The sequence below is a fragment of the Corythoichthys intestinalis genome, chromosome 6, assembly GCF_030265065.1.
Source record: "Corythoichthys intestinalis isolate RoL2023-P3 chromosome 6, ASM3026506v1, whole genome shotgun sequence".
NCBI lineage: Eukaryota > Metazoa > Chordata > Actinopteri > Syngnathiformes > Syngnathidae > Corythoichthys > Corythoichthys intestinalis.
This window is the reverse complement of record NC_080400.1, coordinates 36589056-36609404: the sequence shown is the minus strand read 5'-3', so window position 1 is coordinate 36609404 and position 20349 is coordinate 36589056. Positions and strand designations below refer to the sequence as shown.

Below are 20349 nucleotides of genomic sequence, written 5' to 3'. Positions count from 1 at the left end.
CGGCTCTCAGGTCGCCGCCCGAGAAGTGCAATTTTCAGCTTGGGATCGTCACGACAACCGCCCTCACCTACAGTTCTACCTCGGCCGCCGAGAATGCGCTTTTTTCGTGCCGTCTGCGTTTTAGCTTTGAGTTTTAATACAGTGGGTGATGACGAAAGACCACTGTTTACTGTGTCTAAAAATAATTATAGCAGACAGCTAGAAGCCAAATCAATTAAGACGCCACTTAAAGACATTAGACCCCAATCTCATTGATAAGCCGCTTGATTGTTTTTCAGTGAAAACGTGCCGAATATTGCCAACAATCGTCCTGCTTTGTCAGTGTTATATCAGTAAACCAGTGAGCATTGACATTGTTAGCATGCTCATTGCAAAATAACTCCACACTATTGCAAAGGAGGTAAATACTGTGAGCAGCAAAAATAAAAACTGTCCTTCTGTCCAAGGACACTCTTTTTTTCTTTTATTCAGTTTTGTTTTTTTGAGTCCATTTTTTTGGCATATTGTCCTCATGAGTGAATGTTTCTTATCAATTTTAATTTGTTGTTATTTACTGATTTTATTACATTTTATTTTTCTGTATCAAATGGTCAAAAATGTACCTTGAGTGTATTTTTTACAGTTTGGATGTGACTTTTTTTGAAATTCAGGCAAATTGATGCGTGTCAAGTCTTCTCTGTTACAAACAAAACAATGTTAATAAAGTTATACTTTATTATAAGTTGATCTATGTTACTTTTTTCTTTATTAGAAACAAAGGACTCAATGTTAGGCAGATGAGTATTTATAATAGTAATTTTATAGACAAATGATAATATTTACAGTGGCGGCAGAGAGTTTGGGGGGCGCGAAACATTTACGTCTTCCTTGGGGGGGCGTAACAGAAAATAATTGAGAAGCACTGGCCTATACAAAGCTAGAATTTTGCTCAAAAATTATAATTTATTTAAAGATAATCCAGCAACAATTTGCCTTTCAGACCCCAAGTATTGGTCAGCTTTCATTTCCGAAAGAAAGAAGAAAAAAGAAATCCTGTGCTAAAGAGAAAAGCAATCCCAATGACAAAGATTTTAACATGTATTTTACAAATGAAATGCCTCATTGAATCTTTTTTTTTTTCTTATGAACGGTATTCAAAAGCTTTATTGGTGGATTTTCTCAAGTTCAAGCGCCACACAGAAATTCATAAATTTAATTGTGTAAGCACGATCTGTGTATTATTCTTTTTAATTACAGGTGTTTTAGCTCATTTCATTTAAATGGGCTATTATTAATTTTATTATTTGTTTATATTTTACAAATGTGATGTAGTATATTGTATATTTTATGTTGTATAACTTTAGTTCCTATGTGAATATTAGTTCCTACTTGTTTTGTTGTGGTAAGAGGGTTTTCTATTGAACACGGGGCCGTGTTGGTTATTATTATAGCAGAGAAGACAGCAGTAAATCAAAAAAGACAAGTCAACTGTGCCCCGATCTACCACTCAAGAGATCTGACGGACTCAAAAAGTAAGTTACGATTGCATATTAGTTTGAAAATCGACCGGATCCACCGTATTTTTACACGAGTGACCTCCGGCCCAATCCTAGCTACCGGTAGTAGTATTGACGCAGGAGGGCCGCGTCTCGCGTCAAATAATAAACTCTGCCGTTCTTTTCGCGTGTGTCGTGTTGAGCCGCTTCTGGGACGCGTCTAACACGCGGCCGCACTGCAACTGGTGTGCATTGGCTGATTGACTCTAACGCCCGCGTTTCACTGCGTTCTCGCGGCGGCCACATTGTCGTGCCGTTGACATTTCTGGGTTATACTGTCCTACCGTGTTGGTCCTCATTATAGTAGAGAAGACGAAGTAAATATAATCTACACAAAGAAACTGTAACCCGATCGACTCACAGCCTCGAAAAGTAAGGGTTACATTACGTCAGAAACTCGTTAGGTACGCCTCCGTTCCGAACCGAACACCACGTACCGTAACGGTTCAATACAAATACATGTACCGTTACACCCTTAATGAATACAGTAAATGAATGATGCCAACAGACACTAAAATATTCACAATCTCTGCTCTTATTTCGATGCTGTTTTCTTTCTCTGTATCATAGCCCATTTAGCATTCATTAAAATTGAAGTCCTAATATGAACATAACGACTCATTCACACACTGATGATGCAGTGCCAGTGGTGACTATAGGTTTATTTTCTTCCTCAAAGATACTTGATAGGGTTACAGGGATCACAATGGAAAGAAAGTCAATAAAAGTCAAAATATCTCCTTTGAAAAATTATCATTAATAACAATGTCATAATTCACTTAACAAAATATTAGTGATGTTGTAGTAAAGTAGAACTTCACTGCCATATTTTGAGCTTTCTGGTACCTCTTACTCAGATTGCAGAGTGTGCTAGGTAACTAGGTGAAACTAACTCAAAATGTAGTATTTCTAGTGCATCTAGCTCATCAAAGAACATTAACAATGCACACCTTGTTTAAACTCATTTTAGAGGTACTTTTTCCTATTTAGAACAAGGTCACTGTGCATGTTCTCATTGTGTGTGACTATGCATGCATATAGTACAGTTTCACAGGAAACGGCATGCTCCTTTGTCACCCCACCATGGTTTGCCAAGTACTTGCATGTGTATGTGTGTAACTTGTGGGCGTGTGAGAGGAGAGTGAAAGAGAGGTTTATCTCTGTCTGCTAAACTGTGTGCGTGTGAGCGTTGCAAGCCACTGAGCTTCTCTCTTCTCATTCGCGTGAGCATCTGCGTGCGGAGCAGAGAGAGAGAGAGCGAGAGAGAGAGTGTGTGTATGTGTGTGTGCTCTATTGTGTGCATGTCTATGACCGAGGGAGGGATAGAAGCTGCCAAGTGCGGCTGTGTCAGTGACCACACAAGGGGGTCACAGAAGTTCACCACGCTCTGCCATGAGTGCTCTAAAGTCTGCTTAGGACAGAGCTGCAGCCAAGCAGAGGGCTGACTTACAGGAAATGAATCACAAATATCACAGTGGGAGTTGGGAAGTCATATGGTTAGGAGCTGATAGATTACCTTTGCACACAATAATAGAAAAACAACCCTACACATACTGTATAACTAGAGAATTACCGTTTGTAAAAAAGCTATCCTGTCACTTTTTATACATGTGTGTATTTAAAGAAGCCCACATTTATATGTCAAAGACACTTGCACAATGTGTGGATGCTAGCCCTCAGTTTGTCAGTAGTAGTGAAACCAAAGAGTTAAGCATGTAGAGTTTCCAACACAATGAGTGAGGAGTAGCTTATCATCTGCCAGCAGCATATCAGCTTACTGCACCATTGTTGTCATGACATTGGCACCTATCCATTTACCAGGCTGCATCCTTAAATTTCTACAGTATCTAGTGAGGCAGCAATCAACTGAACTTCACAAGCATTATCGACCTCTATTGTCAACCATTTACCAAAACATAAAACGCTATTATATGTTTCAGTGCCATAATGTAGACATAACTATTTCCTGAACACAAAAGGCATTAATTACTATAAACACAATTTTAAAAAGCCCTTTGCTGTTAAAATGTGCTCTTACCTGATGATCAATAAAAATAAGTTTGACTGTGAGAATCGAACAACCACAACCTAAGTTTAGAAAAAGAAACTTATACTGTATAAGGATAAATATGGATATGCATGAATCAATACTCCTCTTAGTGATTTAGATTCCACGTGAGAACCAATTACATTACCACAGCTGCCTAGCTTTGACATGGCTGAACATGTTATATGCTCACAAAACCATCCGTTTATACTATTCTGAAGTGATATATATACAGTATAATATAATTAAATGGGCGGTCAGGCGGGGCTAAGTATGTTTTTAACATTATGTTATCAATGTGTGGATTGTCAACACAACTTAAAAGGTCAAATTCTTGAGTGAATATGTACCCATCTTAAAACTGAAAACATCTGAGGAAAACACACACAAATATCAAGTATCAATGACAACACAAGCTGCTTGGTATGGGTAATGCAAGGGCAGTTACAAGTAAACACTGAGGGTGACACTTACTGGTACTTGAGCCTGACTTGGTCATTGTCCGGGTTGCAGTAAAGTCTCTCCAGCTGTTCCTGGGATTCATCCGCTATGCTTTGCCACGTCTGAGTGTCACTTCTGCGGATCTGCCAGTGGTAAGGCAGGACCGTGTGGTGGTGGGCACAGTCACTGCCGTACACACATTGTCCTTGGAGGAAATCCACACAAATGTCCACAGAGTCTGACTGGTGTGTGTGATACTGAAGCTGGGTCAGCAGCTCAAACACCAAGTCCAGGGAGGCCTCTTCACTTTTATCCTGAAAAATCACTCCTTTGTCAAGCTGCTGGGCTTGCAGGAGTGGGGGGAGGGTGTCCCGGAGGCTAGTGCAGTCTTTAGCAGGGGTGGTGTTGGTGTGCGTTAAGAGGTCATTGCTTTTGATGGCTTCCTCCTGGTGAGTAGCCGGTGGTGCGACAATGGGAAGTACATCCCTGCTGGCTGGCGTTATTTTTCCCGTGGTCCCCGCAGCCCTGAGGCTTGCCTTGGGTCGCTCCCCTCTCCGCTCAGTCTCCTCCAGCTCCGCAGTAGTATCAGCCATCTCCACATCTCCCGTCCCGGCAGCAGAGGCGGTGTCTGAAGCCGGCGATTCTTTAAGTCCACACACCGGGCCAATACAGTTCTGTTTGGCCGCAACTGCCGCGCACAGGTTCCCCGGCGTGCGTCCAGCCTGACTCCGCGGCACAAACACGCCGTCCCCCGGCATGTCGCCGCTGAGCAGAGTGGTCAGGATGGGCTCCTCCAAGGCGCGGTGAAGGCATTTGGGGTCTATTTTCCTCTGCTTCTTTTTGAAATAAGGTTTCACCAGAGGTATTTTGTCCGAAAGTCCCACAATTGATTGTTCCGTGAAGTCCTCCCCATCATCCACGTTTAAACTCACATCCAACGAAATCCCAGTCGGCACGCCGTCTGCAGATTTCTGAAGAATGTGCAAAGTTTTATCCATCTTGCGGTCCTGGGAGAAAAAGGAGACAAAGAGGTAGTCATTAAAGGTAATGCCTATAATCTCTTAATCTTTTCCCAAGGTGAAGTCATCCTGTCGCATAAAGCGACGATTAATAAGCTTGTGCGATGTTAACTGAAAACTCGCCTTTCCTTTCCTGGAAAGAGCCGGCTGGCACAGTCTATGTGCTGAAACGAAACCTTTACCGCATTTAACACCTGCGACACGGCGAACGAACAACCGAGTGATACTGATTAATAGCATCCACATAATTGCACCGAGCACGTCAAGATGAAAAACGAGAACAAAAAATGAGCCATTTGCAACAAGCAAGCGAAGCGGAAAATACATTACCTAATTCATGTGAAGGGGTGGGAGTCACAATCACCAGCTTCGTTCATCTTGTGATAACTGTATAATAATGCCGCTTTTATTCGAGCAATCTGAATGCTTATACAAATAATGGGTCTTGTGCCTCCAAGAAAGAGGGATAAAATCAAGGCTGTGACACCGAACTACCCCCTTCTCTCCCTCTTGGGACGTTGTATTTTGATCACGGGAGTCCGATACGCAGCCCCGGGTTGTCTACGTGCCCCGTACTCATCGCGGCCCCCGCGCAACTTTGCACGTAGCCGACCACACACACAAACGCATAAGCACTCTCTCTCACACACACACACTCACTGCGGCGGAACAGCGACAAAAGACCACCGCACCAGGCGCTGCTTTCTATCACCCACTTGCTAGCTTAGCTTCCCCGCATTAGTTAGAACGATGTTCCTTCGGCTGGCGCGAGGCTTCCTTACGGCCTTCGTAGCTATCGTCTTTCTCCCTTAAACAAGAACAACATAGCATATTGTGTTCATAAGAGTTTGGGGATTCGTAAATAAATAAATAATAATTTTAAAAAAAAACACAAAAAAAAAAGGGAGCGAGAAAAATGCCACCTACCTGTGCGATAAAGTCCCCCTCTCAGGTCTGGACGTTCTTTGGTACGTTACTGCCAGTGAGCATGTCGGCGAAGCCTGGTTAGAGAACTCGGCAATATCCGTAGTTCTGGTAAACCTCGTTGTGCCTCTCAGCTGCCTCCGCCGCTCTCCTGCATGTCCGCCCGTCTCTTTGTGTCATTGAGCCGTTTGGTGAAGTGTAACCAAACCAAAAGGGAGCTCAGCTGTGAGAGGAATCGCTTTGCTTTGCTTGTGCTGCTGACTGACTCTCCTCTGCCGGGACACGTCCCGCCTCCTAACCTGCTGGAGGGTGGGACTCGAGATCCGAGTTTGAGCTTCACGGAGCAAGGGGATGAGTCGTCTAGTGGTAGCCGGAAGGAGTTGCACATTTGGGAGGGTCTGTGCCTTTGTTTCTTGCTTATTATTTACAATGGGTAATTGTATGGTCCATGAGCAGCACTTGATGCTGAATTTGAAACGTCTGTTAAGTGGGTACACACATAAAGAAAAAAAATACAATGATTAATTCCCAAAAGTGGCCCTATTTTCTGGAAAACTTTTTTTTTTTTTTTTTTTTTTAATCGGATTAAGGCCATGGTCTTCTGGTGGCCCTAAAATGAATTGATTCCCTCTAGTGCAGACATGTCCAAAGTCCGGCCCGGGGGCCAAATGCGGCCCGTGGTCAAATTTCATCCGGCCCCCAGCTTAATAAACTTAATAAATTGGTCAACAGTACCGCTACCACCATATGAAGTAGCTTACACACTAAATACTGCTCCTCATTTACCCACTAAAAGGCAGCAGCACTCTAAGCAAAAACACCCCATATGACCCTTTACTCCCAATTTTCTAAAGTGGCGAAAATTAAAAAAAAAAAAAAAGTTGACTGCGACGGCCGACGCTTCGAGGATAGGTGGAAATTGGACTATTTCTTCACTAAAAACGCAACAACTGTCTCTGCGTCATTTGCAAAGAGACAGTCGCTGTTTTTAAAGAGTTCAGTGTGAGGCAATATTACCAAACAATACACGCTGACATGTACGACAAGATTACAGGGAAGATACGTAGCAAGAAATTGATGCAACTTGAAGCTAGTATAATATCACAGCAGCACTATTTCGCAAGAGCCCGAGAGTCGAAAAAGAATGCCACAAAGGCTAGTTGCGAGATTGTTGAAATTTTAATTGAAAAAAAAAATATATATATAGCAAACGTGACACACAGAATGGCTTGCCAAAATTTGCTTGGATATATTGTTCTACGTAAAAGACGTCAGCCAAGGTCGGCCCCCCACATTTTTCCACACCAAATCTGGCCCCTTTGCAAAAAGTTTGGACACCCCTGCTCTAGTGCAAGGGTCGGGAACCAATGGCTCGCGAGCCAGATCTGGCTCTTCTGATGGCTGCATCTGGCTCACGGACAAATCTTTAATTATTTAAAAAAAAAAAAAAAAATTGTTATACTCTTTGCGCATTGCGTGAAACGGTGTTGGTCACCGGTGACTAGAAAGCCGGTTCGCAGTAAATTTAGTGGGAAAGTGGCAAACATACACTTCTTTGTGTCTATCTATTTATCTATCAATCGCATTGGCAACGCAGATGAGGCAGAGACACTGTTCAAGTGGGGTTGCCGTATTTTACTGTCGAAAATACCGTATTGACCCGAATATAAGACAGCCCTGGTTATAAGACGACCCACTCTTTTTCAAGACTCAAGTTTGAAAAAAGGCGTTTTGAACACCGAATTAATTTTTATACAGAAAATAATTACAGTACATCTGAAACAAATGTTTATAACAATACATTTGAGAGAAAAAGCATGTTATTTTCCCTCATTCAAATCTTAATATCTGAACATTTAAATATGTAAACTAAAGTGCAATCACATTTATAAATGAATGGCTTCTGTTTTTTTAAATGTAAATAAACCAATCTATTGTGATAAAACAACAAGAGTGCAATAACTGCATTAACCATCAAAGTGAAGTCTGTAACTGTGGTCTTGAAACAAATCTGAATAAGGAAAAACATTACAAAACAATAATGCAAACTGGTTAAACTAGTAGCTGAGATCTGTCATGACAGAACATCGGAAGATCAGGAGGTAAACTATCGTTTTCAGTTTCGTTTTCCGTGTTGTAAGCTAATTTTAGAAACCCTTTTTGGCTAAAAGAAAAAAAGACGAGGAGTATCGTACTTTTCAGCAGGAATGGACAGAGGAATTTGCCTTTGTGGGGAGTTTTTGGCGATTTAGACAAGACAAGATAATTAAACTGACAAAAGACATGCCTCTGTTGGCAAAAACTGTTCACGATCATACTATCATGATGTCAAATCAAATTGAGGCACAGCAAGTGAAGGACATAAATGCGCTTTGGATGAGTCAACAGACGTAAGCAATTTATCCCAGTTCAGCGTGATTGCAAGGTTTTGACTGTGACAGGGACAACAAGAGGGGAGGATTTATTCAAGTCCTTCACTGAGTTGGCTAAAGAAAAAAATCTACTGATGGATAAACTTGTTTCGGTGAGCATTGATGGTTTTCCCCGTGGATGGAGAGGAAAAACAGAGGATTCATGGTGTGTCTTCGTGAACATGAAAAGAGACACATCCTAAGTTTCTCAACGCCTGCATGAAACTTAACCTAACCAAGTATCAACCAGACTAGAAAGCCATCAGCAAAACCATGCAGCACCAGAAGTCGCATTAATGGTAAGAAATACTCATCATTGATTAGCAACAGCATAAGAATGTTATTAAAAAGAAGTCAGAGACCTATTGTACTTTAAAGTGTTGAAATTACATAAAATGCACACATTACTTGTATTTTTAGTTTTAAACATTGTATGGCTCTCACGGAATTACATTTAAAAATATGTGGTGTTCATGGCTCTCTCAGCCAAAAAGGTTCCCGACCACTGCTCTAATACCTCGACTACCTTTAACTGATCAGCAGCACCAACTAAGTACAATTATATCTCCATTTATACACATTGTTAACATTGGTATAACATACGGTAGCTTAAAGCAGAAGTTCAGAATATTTCAAATTAGGCTTAATCTTTGAGTTAGCGAGGGTTTAATTAGTTGGCGGAGTTGATTTTAACAAATTCTGTGGAGTTTGTTTCCGTCAAGTTAATTGTTAGTTTCTCCAGAGTGGCTAAGCTAGCGCAAGTCAATGGGGCCAATTTGGAACGCCAATAAAAAATGGTACAGATCTACGAACAGATCCAACATAGTCAAATAAATTAAAAATGCATATCATTGTTCCAAAACACCCATGCGGCCAAAACAATGTCACAAAAACTGCCGTTATTCCTTTCATGTTAATGGACTATTTTTTTTTAGATGCGTAATATGACCACAATAGAGAGGAGTGCTTCGGCCACTCAGGCTCACGCTGCATTTGAGGAAGGTGGGAAGTCAGACTTATTACACTGGGAGGGTACAAGTTGCGACCTCAAAGCGTTCCAAGCGAATGCAAACAGCAAAGATAGCTGATCGCGACAATGTTTTTTTTTTTTTTTTTTTTTGTCCATTAAAACACATTTTGACCTCCAGCAGCAAACCTACCTTCTCGTAAGCGATCAAATAGTGGAGGCGTTCCAATGACATTTTTCCAGAACGGAAGTTGGAAATTCTGACTGTCACCTTCCTCGAATGCAGCATCGGTCTGCTGAGTTAATTCACAGCCGGCAACATGGTGAAATGTGCATTTAAAGGCTGTGAAACCAGAATGAAGAAATTGGCAAAGGAAAGTTTCCACAAACTCCCTATGAAAAACAAGGAACAATATAAAGTGGTTAATTGCTGCTGGCTACGACATAAAAAATCAGGGGTGGAAAAAAAACATGTGATATTACTCCGCCCTGCTCCTCTGCAGAGCTTCTGGACTACAAATTTTGCTGTTCAGACTGTAATTATTGACATGCAATGGTAAGTTTTAATAACTTTGTCCTGAAAACATAGCCAACACTGTTGATTGCATGGGTCATTGATGATTTTCATATGTGCATATAAATGATTGGCACTACAAATCTTGCCTTATACTAAAACACCACCAAAACTGTTTGTATGATGTTTACAAAGAAATCTTTGGACATCAAAAATTCTGGTGTATTTTTGGGATGACAGGAAATACAAATTGTCTCTGAATTCAAGTACCTTGGAGTGACACTTTATTCCACACTGTCTTTTAAAAGCCATATTAAAAGAATAAGTAATAGAGTGAAATTCAACCTGTACAATTTTAAACAAATAAGATACTTCATAACACTTGGGGCTGCCAGAATTTTTACACACTCAATGATTTTATGACACATTGAATATTGCATTACATGTTGGGAACTGGCAGGCGTAAATACATGCAGTAGCATAGAATCACTCTGCAAAAAATCGTTAAAGGTCTTTGCCAGAAAACCAATGTCATTCCATGTTTGTAACATTTTAAAAAATGCACTATTTATATAGCCTTGAAAATTAATGAATAAATAAATGGCTTGTCTAATGTACAAGGTGTTACATGGACTCGCCCCATCTCCAATGTTGGACTTTAAAAAGCATAAGGGCTCACAGCAGTCTCAGGACCAGGGCCTCATCTAGAGGTAACTGTAAGATTCCAATCAGAAAAAAGCAGTCTTTGGTCACAATTCTCCCTGTAAATGCCAGTAAAATCTAGAACAGTTTACCACTCGCCATCAGGGAATGTCCTTTATTTCAAACCTTCAAAACTCACCTCAAGCAGTGGTTGAAAGTAAACCAGACCTGCAACCACTGACTTTTAAGTTCTTAGTAACCGATTGTACTGTGCTGTTTTATAGTAACCATTTGTTTTTGGGTTTTTTTGTCTTTTTGTCTCTTTGTGTTACCTGCCTAGGGACTGCGGATGTAATTCAACATTTTTGCTATAAGCCGTCATATTTACCGGTACATCTTTTGGATGTGTCTAATAGATGCTCATCACAGTGCACTGTCCTTTTAAATAAATAAATAAAATAAATACAATTTCAGCCTAAATGAAGCCTAATGTCTTTATATATTACCGTCCCATAAATGTGCAGAATGTTGGGAGCAAGTGAAGTATTCCGCCGCAACGATCTTGAAAACACGCATGTGTAACATGAAGCAGTACATAGTACAGCTTTTATTTTGAAGTCGGTCCATGACTTCAGTCATGCGGCTACTTCTTCCCACCATGTTTTAAAAAAAAAAAAAAAATGCAAGCCTTGGATAACAGATTCCTCGTTTCACAATGGCCAGTGAAGTGCTCGAAAATCGATGTATTTCTATATTAATGGCATATTTTGTATCGATTAAGGAGCGGGTGAATATTCTTGGGAAATCTTTTTTTTTTTGTCACAAATACTATTGTTGGAGTGTATCTGATCTGTGTGTTTACACTGTGCTTGCATTAGCAGATATGTGATTTCTATCTAGAGTTGGAAGAGGCCAAATTCAAATTCTTTTTTGCTGCTACTTCAGAAAGGGGAGGGAGAAAAACAAAATAGAATAGTGCTATCTGGTGTGTGTGGCTGATGCACCTCACGATTGTTTAACATTTTGGTTTGTCAAAGTGTCACTGTAAAAGTGTTAAAACCACAGTTTATATTAAAATCAGTAACATTTCTTTAATTGATGATTGAGTGACATGCTTTCGATATGACCACATTTTAACATTGTACTTTTAAACAGCAAAGAGTAGAAACTTAAACCAAATGCAGACTGAAAAATATTCTGATATTTTTAGTCCAATTAACTACTCAGTTTCATTCTGAACAACTTTTGTGAAGTTCTGCTGGCAAACAAACAGGTGAAGAGAGAAAAAATAGTACAAATATTTTAATTTTCTAATGTTGCAACTGCAAAAACATACCTCCGGTTAAATTCTTTGTTAAATATTGGATCATATGATGGTACAAGACATTTCAAATAGTCAAATATTACAATTTCGTTTGTCTCCAAAGTGTAGTTAGCTTATTTACAAAACACACACACACATAGAAAAAGAAAATGCCAGCAAACTCTTGCAAATTGTTTCAATACATTGGAAGACTGTTTCATTTTCTGTTGTGTTGCAATATTTACTGACCGTGTGTTCAGTCAGCTTCCATTTACACCCTGTTGAACAAGAAATCATTTTTCCTTTTCAGGAACCTGCTGTGCTGCATGGCCTTGTGGCCACAGTTTCATTGTTTGCTGACAAGCTAGTTCCGCTAAACAAGTCACGTATCTAAAGTATGTATTTCACTGAAGGGTGTTTAATGAGCACAAAACAAATGCCAAAGTAATTGCGCGACACTAACAACATCATGAAGTACAGTGAATATTCTGGGAAGACAATTACAATGATGGGGTGTATTCCCTAAATGAAAGCAAGACAGAATACTTGCCTTTTAAAATCGACCTCTCACAATCTATTTTTAAATTTATTTATTTATTTATTTGTTTTTTTATTTATCTATTTTTAAATCTAGACAAATTTGTATTAATTTATTCCAGCGTTAAATTGTTGCTACTTTTTGGGAAGTGCATTGTAAATAGACATTATTTAACTAATTAATTAATTAATTGATTCATTCATTCATTTATTCATTCATTCATTCATCTTCTGAACCTCTTATCCTCACGAAGGTGGAAGAGGCAGAGGTGGGTAGTAACGCGTTACATGTACTCCATTACATTTACTGTACTTGAGTAACTTTTTGAGAAAAATGTACTTCTAAGAGTAGTTTTACTAAGCTTTACTTTTACTTGAGTAGATTTCTGAACAAAACAACGACACTCTTACTCCGCTACTTTGGGCTACACAAGAGTCGTTAGATTTTTCCTCTTTATTCTATATATTAGATTTTTATTTTTATTTTTTTTTGCCAGCGATGCCAAGAGTAGAGACGTGCCTGGTGTATTTCTTGGGTAGCTCTACCGAATTCACTAATGAGATGTCGCAACAATAATCACATGACTCCATTATACCAGTCAGACGCAAGCTTGCCGTTTTATCTTCATGCCAGCCTGTTCCATCATGTGGTGTCTTTAAAGCAAAAAAATGAAAATATTCGTAAAAAATAAAGTATTTTATATAGAGCGCTGCACTCAACATGACTCGAAAGCGTAGATTTTAACCTCTTTAACCTTTTTTATTTGGCACCGACTGACCACGGGAAACCGGAGATATAATTCTTTTAATTTCATGATAGCAATTATGAAGTAACACTTCACTTTTCAAACTCAGAACTATTTTCTCCAATGGAGGGCAGTCATGCTGTTCGGACAAATAATGCTTCATGTTTTTTTTTTTTCTCTCGAATTCAATGATTTTTTTTCTCTTTTTTTTGTATTTCTTTGGCTTAACGTGGTTATGTAATGGGATATTGTACAGTATCATTATAGCAATTAGTCCATATAGATAAGTTTGTGCTCAGAAAAAAATATCATTGTTTAAAAAAAAAAAGAAAAGAAATCTTAAGCAGTTACTCATTACTTGAGTATTCTTTTCACGAAATATTTTTTTACTTGTACTTGAGTACATTTTTTGGACACTACTTTTACTTTTGTAATATTATTTTGAAGTAATGCTACTCTTACTTGAATAAAATTTTTGGCTATTCTACCCACCCCTGGTCGCCGGGGGTGCAGGAGCCTATCCCAGCTAACACTAATAGGAGGCAGGGTACACCCGCCTGAACTGGATATCAGCCAGTCGCAGGGGACATAGAGACAAACACAGCTACGGACAATATGGCGTGTTTAATCAGCCTACAGATGTGGAAGGAAACCGGCCAACCTGCAAAATTCTTCCCAGGGAGGCCGGAGCTGGGATTGAACCAACAATCGTCAGAACTGTGAGGCGGACACTCTTCTACCATGCAGACTGTAAAAAGACATGAAAATATAAAAATAAGTTTACTTGTTTTAATAATAAAATCAATGAAAAGAGTACAAATGAAAGTGGGTATTTAGTGAGTGGTTAGCATCTTCTTTATTGTACTCATTGAACAATCTATTTTCACATTTGTGACCTTAAAGAATACTGTATATTGTGGCAAGTATAGGAGGAAAATGCTATCGAACAGGGGTCTCAAACATTCAGGTCATGGGTGTGACCAGAGCAGGCCCATTAGATGGTCCAATTCAGCCTTGGGTTATTGTTATTGTTGTTGTAGTTTTACATTCAAAATCTTGTTTTTGACCACATTCTTTTAAATTTGAGACAAGCATAGTAATACCAGAATTTTTCGCATTTGTGATAGACACATGTAGGTGAGAGAGAGAGAAAAGTCCACATTCCTGTATGATATAATGAACTTTGTATAACTCGTCTGGAAACAATGCGTGCACATATAATATTATATGGTATATTGTTTGTCAAGTGATTTAAATTTGCATATGGGTATTCTTCTGCCCTCAGCCGAGCGTATGGCTACTCGACTTTGGCAGCGAGCTAAACCGACAAAGAAACTTGGAGGCCCGAACTCCTTCCTCTCATTTATTTCTTTGTGTCAACGTGTGTGCGTGTGTGTGTGGTAAAACTGAAACATACATAAAACACAAATGTTATACACAAAATAAAAGGTTCTATACAATAACATGTTTATGTAAATAACAGAAAACTGGCTCCATTATGAGCAAATGAAATGAAGTGGCTACTTTAGCTTAGCACAAAAACGTGTGGGTTCGCGCCACATAAATAACAACAAAATAACAGAATAGACACACCAAAATTACATCTAACCCACTGTTAAAACGTACAAACTTACAGATTTTGTTTTGTCAAGGGTTCCCAACGATGTATGGTGCAGAGGAGGTGTGTAACGTCTTAACACCTCAAGGCCTCTTTTCCAACTGAAATAAAAAGTTCTTTCTGCCTGCTGCTTACAGCAAGTCGCCACTAGGGGAAGCCGAGCGCAAACAGCAATACCAAAGAAAAACTTAAGATTCTGAGTTAGAATAGCGACATCCTGTGGACGGATGAACAATGTACAATCTTAGAAAGAAATTAAACCCAAAAAGTAGTCAACATAAGACCAGAGGACATAACACTCCCCGCCTGACATCTGCAAGATGTCAGCTCTTAACTAATGAACGATACACAACAATAACTCGTTTTACATGCTATCCTTAGACATCAAAAGCACAACTTCACGAATTGGGCGAATGTAAAACCTATTCTCGCCGTTTCGGAAAATCTTAACCTCAACTTTTCTGACATTACCGTCCTCACTTGGGAAAGATTTTGTGATCAGTCCGAGTGGCCAATTATTCCTATGTTCCAGAGACTCCCTCATTAAAACAACGTCGCCCATTTGAAGGTTCGGCTTTTTTATTTTCCACTTGCGACGAACCTGCAAGCCTGCGATGTATTCTTTCTGCCAACGACTCCAGAAAACATTAGCTAAGTACTGCACGCGCTTCCATTGGGCTTTGAATAGGTCACTGGTCTGAAACTGCCCTGGTGGAATCGGTGGTGTGCCAACCTTTTGCGTGAGTAGCATCGCAGGAGTAAGAATGACTGGGTTTTCGGGATCTGTAGAAACGGCTGTTAGCGGACGGGCATTTACAATTGCGGTGACTTCAGCTAACAATGTTACGAGTACTTCATGTGTGAGCTTCCCATATGGATGTTCAAGGAGCATTGCATTGAGGATTTTTCGGGTGACGCCGATCATGCGTTCCCAGGAACCAGCCATATGGGATGCATGTGGAGGATTAAACTGCCATTTGCACGCACTGTCTTTCAAGAATGTGCCTATTTTGTCATTGTGACAGCCTAGTTTGTCTATTTGGAGCTCTTTGCAGGCACTCACAAAATTTGTCCCACAATCAGATCTCAAGAGTTTGGCACCACCTCGGATGGCAAAGAAACGACGCAGTGCATTAATGAACGACGATGTGTCCATTGACTCAATCACTTCAATATGAATTGCACGTGTACTCATGCAGGTGAATATGACTGCCCATCTTTTAGCATCTGCATTAGCACCACGCGTTTTTCTCACTGTAACGGACCAGGGACCGAACACATCAAGGCCTACATTTGTGAAAGGAGGGTCCGTGGACAGCCTGTCCTCAGGAAGTTCAGCCATTATCTGTTCAGGTTGCCTGCCCCTTAATTTGCGGCATGTGATGCACTTGAAAATCACACTGCTTACTGCTCTTTTTCCTCCCACAATCCAAAAGCCCCCTGCTCTGACTGCTCCCTCCGTGAAATGCCTTCCCTGGTGACATAATTTTTCGTGAAAGTGTCTTATTATGAGCTGAGCAAGATGATGCTTTCCAGGGACGAGTATGGGATTGGTTTCTTCTGCAGACAACTGTGCTTTCTTTAGTCGGCCTCCAACTTTAAGGAGCCCTTGCGTGTCAACAAATGGATTCAGTTTGCTGAGTGGACTTGAGTTTTTTAGAGCTGTGCCTTTTTCAATGCATCCAATATCTTCTGCGAAGACCTCTCTTTGAACGGTGCGAATGATCGTGGTCTTGGCTAGTTGCAGTGACTTTTCAGTTAAATGTTTGTTGCAGTTGTGCCAGCCACGACAGGAAACCTCAGAGTTGTTCTTGAATGATTGAGCTATATGTTGGAGTTTGGCAATAGCCTTTTGCAGCACCTTCCAACTTGAAAACCTTTCAAATCTGGCACTATTAAACTGGCCTTTTGATAGGGTGGTAGTGCAAGTTGTTACCTCAGGACGCAACTCACAGTCAGTCTCTGGGTCTATGAGATCGAAGGTTTGACTTCGAACTTGACTTTGGTCCAACCTGGAGAGGAAAGCTGGGCCTCTGAGCCAGGTGGAGCTGGAGAGCTGCTCAGCGGGCAACGCTCGTGTGGCATGGTCTGCCGGATTTAAGTGTGTGGGCACGTAATGCCACTGGTGAGTTTGTGCAAAGCGCCTGATGCGTTCGACTCTGTTGTGCACATAAACGTGAAAGCGTCTCTTGGTGTTTGAGATGTACCCAAGCACTACCTTTGAGTCTGTGTAAAGATTCACCTGATCGACTGTGACATCCAGCTCCTCTAGAACCAACTCTGCTACTTCCACGGCCAGGACTGCTGCACAGAGTTCAAGTCGGGGTATGGTGATGTCTGGTTTAGGAGCTAAACGTGCTTTGCCGAGGAGGAATCCCACTTCGCTGTGTCCGTCCTCATTTGTGAGTTTGAGGTATGCTACCGCACCTACGGCTTTTGTGGAAGCATCACAAAAAACGTCAATCTCTATTCTTTGGGCTGCAGACAGCGGTATTGAAGTGTACATTCTGGGAATTTCAAGATGTTGTAGGTGTCCGAGGGAACTTTTCCACTTTTGCCACTGTTCTAATTTGTCTTTTGGCAGTTCAGTGTCCCACTCTGAAACATTTGTGGAAATGTCTCTGAGTATGGTTCTACCCCCTACGATTACTGGAATAGCAAAACCAAGTGGGTCGAACACACTGTTGATAACTGACAGAACTCCCCTTTTTGTGAACGGCCTTTCATTTACTCTTACTTGGAACTTGAATTGGTCAGTCAACAGCTCCCATCCTAAGCCCAAACTGCGCTGCATTGGTGGGGTAGTCTGCCCAATGTCAAGACCTTGCATGCCTACAGCACGATCTTCGGTTGGAAAGGCTCCTGTTATGAGAGGACAATTGGATGAGATTTTGTGCAGGCGTATGTTACACTGAGCCAGCATCTTCTGTGCCCTACTAAGAACATCAATGGCCTGCTCTATGGAAGAGAATGACTTTAGCCCATCATCTACATAGAAGTGCCGTTCAATGAATTCTTTTGCGTCACTGCCAAATTCCATTTCTCCTTCTATGGCTGTTCTTTTCAGTCCAAAGATGGCGACTGATGGGGAAGGACAATTACCAAACACATGGACAGTCATCCTAAATTCTTGCACTTTTCCATCAAGGTCATGATTTTGGAACCACAAGAAACGAAGGTAGTTACGGTGGTCTTCTCGTACTATAAAGTTGTGAAACATATGCTCCACATCTGCCATAACGGCGTATGGGTCGGACCTAAACCGCATCAGAACTCCTACGAGAGTGTTGTTAAGATCTGGTCCCTTGAGGAGCACGTCATTGAGAGAAACATTGTCAAGTTGAGCACTCGAATCAAAGACTACCCTAATTTTTTCTGGCTTTTGCGGGTGGTAAACGCCAAAACTAGGGAGATACCAGCACTCTTGATCTGGCGCCAGTGCGGGCGCTGGTTCGGCATGGCCCTTGCTGAATATTTTCTCCATAAACTCAGCGTAATGCGCTCTCATTTCAGGTTTTCTTCTCAGCGTTTTGCGGAGCGACATTAAACGATTGTAGGCCTGCTGCCGATTGTCAGGTAGGCGCCGCCTAGGTGAGCGGAATGGAAGTGGAGCTACCCAGTTATTCGCCTCATCTTTAGCAAAGTTGTTGTGCATAATGTCTAGGAACAACGCATCTTCTGCCGAAAGTGCAACTTTGTCGTCATTTGTTGTTTGTTGGAAAATATGTTGTCCTAGTTCCGCTTGTGTGTTTAGTGGATCGTTTTTGGTGTATTTCTCTTTGATAACGATTGTGTTTTCGCAAGGACTGAGGAACGTGGGACGTCCACTGTTTAGAACGTTCGTCTTAAATGAGTTCAATGTGGGTTTATGAGCTCCAGAGAGACAGACATCACCTATGACAACCCATCCTAAATCGAGACGCTGGGCATGAGGTGCATTGTTTGGCCCATTTACCTGACCACGAACTTTATGAGCCTGAATGATGTCCCTTCCCAGGAGCAGAAGAATGTCTGCCGATGGGTCGAGAGGAGGAATCTGTGAAGCGATTGATCGCAAATGAGGGTGAGCTGCTGCTACCTCAGGGCTGGGAATTTCGTCTCTATTATCTGGAATCTGATCACATTCTGTTATTGTAGGCAGCATCATGGAGACCTTACCATCTACATCTTCTACAATAAAGCCATCAGCTTTGCGACCTCGTGTCTCTGATAAACCTGCACATGTTCTCATGGTGTATGGGAATATGGTACCTTGCACATTAAACATGTCAAAAAACGCAGATCTGGCTAAGGATGAATTGCTCTGATCATCCAACATGGCATATACCCTCTTTTTCTTTTCTGGAGAAGTTCGGCGATATACATTAACTAAACAGATCTTTGAGCATGATTTTCCTTTTACGCCTTGCCCACATACTTCTGTGCAACTGGCTGTGTTCACAGGATTTGGGCCCTCAGACTCCCCGCCGTGACTCTGGGTTGGGGGATTAAAGTCTTGAGGTGTCCATGGAGGTGGACCGACATGCATGGCAGACACATGAGCATCGCTATCACATTCTGAGCATTGGATAATAGCTTTACAGTCTCGAGCCCTGTGATTTGTGGACGCACAACATTTAAAACAAATGGCGTGCTCTTTGAGAATGTTCTTTCTTTCGTCTAGTGTTTTCATTCTAAACCCCCTGCATTTGACGAGTGAATGTGGTTTTTGGTGGATAGGACATTGTTTGTCTGGATCGAGTGCTGTCAATTTAGCCGGACTGATCTCTATTTTATTCACCGCCAATGGAACTCTGTATTTGTCTCGTCTTACTGATGTCTTATCAACCCTTGGATTTATTACGTTTGAACACTGTAACATAAAGCTAGGGTCTGTTCTCATTTCAGCGTAGTCATTTACGAACCGCACAAAATACGAAAAAGGTGGATAGACTGCACCGTTTTCCCTTTTGTATTTGGTACCTTGTGTAACCCATGACTCCTGGAGTCCATATGGGAGTTTTTCAACTATCGGGTTTATGCCCCTTGGTGTGTCGAGAAAGCTAAGACCCGGCAAATAACTTTCACTTTTGGCATACGATAGCTCTAACAGAAGATCAGCAAGCTCCTGCAGTAAGTGAGTGTCTTTGTTGGAGATTCTTGGAAAAGTCTGCAACCGTTGGAAGAGTGAGGATTCAATTACCTCTGGAGAGCCATAAGTCTTGTCTAGCCGCTGCCACAGACGTTGGAGACCTGCCTGTGGATTACTCACGTGGACCGCCCTGATCCTCTGAGCGTGTTGAAGAGACTCCCCGCCGAGCCACTTGGTGAGAAGGTCGAGCTCTTCGCTGGGCTTGAGATTGAGGCCTTCCGTCGCGTTGCAGAACATGGACTTCCAGGACAGGTAGGACTCTGGCCGGTTGTCGAAAACCTTGAACCCCGATGTCAGCAGATCACGCCGTGCTAGATAGGCTGCTAAATTGGACAGTTCACTTTGTGGGGTTGCTGAAGGTGTAGGCTGGTGTGAGATGTCCGTTCTCGCACGATGAGATTGGAGATGCTCTTCGTCAGCGATGTCGATGTGACGCACATGTGGAAAAGCACCAGCTGATTCTGGGCTATTTTCTGGTTGTTGAGAGTCATTGTGCCTAACCAGGTGCTCATTG

The 20349-nt window shown here is 41.3% G+C and overlaps 3 protein-coding genes across 5 annotated transcripts in view; all 3 read right to left on the bottom strand.

Moving 5' to 3' along the window:
• tiparp (TCDD-inducible poly(ADP-ribose) polymerase) overlaps positions 1-6214 on the bottom strand; it is a 31209-nt gene extending 24995 nt beyond the window's left edge. The window contains exons 1-2 of one of the 2 annotated variants that reach the window (XM_057838933.1): positions 5970-6214; positions 4057-5030 (exon numbers count right to left, since the gene is read on the bottom strand). In XM_057838933.1, the coding sequence (XP_057694916.1) occupies positions 4057-5021 (965 nt within the window). In that variant the 5' untranslated portion in view covers positions 5022-5030; positions 5970-6214. Of the gene's footprint in view, positions 1-4056; positions 5031-5372; positions 5842-5969 lie in introns of those variants that run through there. The other variant, XM_057838934.1, reaches the window with a different exon arrangement.
• An 89-nt stretch (positions 6215-6303) lies between these two features.
• Positions 6304-19979, bottom strand: LOC130917488 (uncharacterized). Of its 2 annotated transcripts, XR_009063477.1 has the most exons (4): positions 18660-19979; positions 17442-17566; positions 13748-13834; positions 6304-6446 (listed from the first exon to the last, which is right to left on the bottom strand). XR_009063477.1 is itself a non-coding variant. In XM_057838937.1 (2 exons), the coding sequence occupies exons 1-2, from the start codon at positions 19584-19586 to the stop codon at positions 17537-17539; spliced, it is 957 nt and encodes a 318-aa protein (XP_057694920.1). In that variant the 5' UTR covers positions 19587-19979; the 3' UTR covers positions 17423-17536. The 2 variants fall into 2 exon arrangements, 1 of the variants encoding a protein (XP_057694920.1); XM_057838937.1 differs by lacking the exons at positions 6304-6446; positions 13748-13834 and having other exon boundaries at positions 17423-17566.
• Positions 14409-16690, bottom strand: LOC130917487 (uncharacterized). The gene is made up of 2 exons (XM_057838936.1): positions 14721-16690; positions 14409-14492 (listed from the first exon to the last, which is right to left on the bottom strand). Exon 1 carries the CDS (start codon positions 16044-16046, stop codon positions 15069-15071), a length of 978 nt encoding a protein of 325 aa, XP_057694919.1. The 5' UTR covers positions 16047-16690; the 3' UTR covers positions 14409-14492; positions 14721-15068.
• Positions 19980-20349: the final 370 nt, after the last annotated feature.

What these genes read in the sequence shown, in the direction of transcription:
- LOC130917487 (XM_057838936.1), bottom strand. Translation starts at nt 16,046, where the DNA reads ATGGCTGAACTTCCTGAGGACAGGCTGTCCACGGACCCTCCTTTCACA.
- LOC130917488 (XM_057838937.1), bottom strand. Translation starts at nt 19,586, where the DNA reads ATGAGAACAGACCCTAGCTTTATGTTACAGTGTTCAAACGTAATAAAT. An exon ending in CTCATAAAGTTCGTGGTCAG is followed by an intron (nt 17,567 to 18,659) that starts GTAAATGGGCCA and finishes CTCTCATAACAG; the next exon opens with GAGCCTTTCCAACCGAAGAT.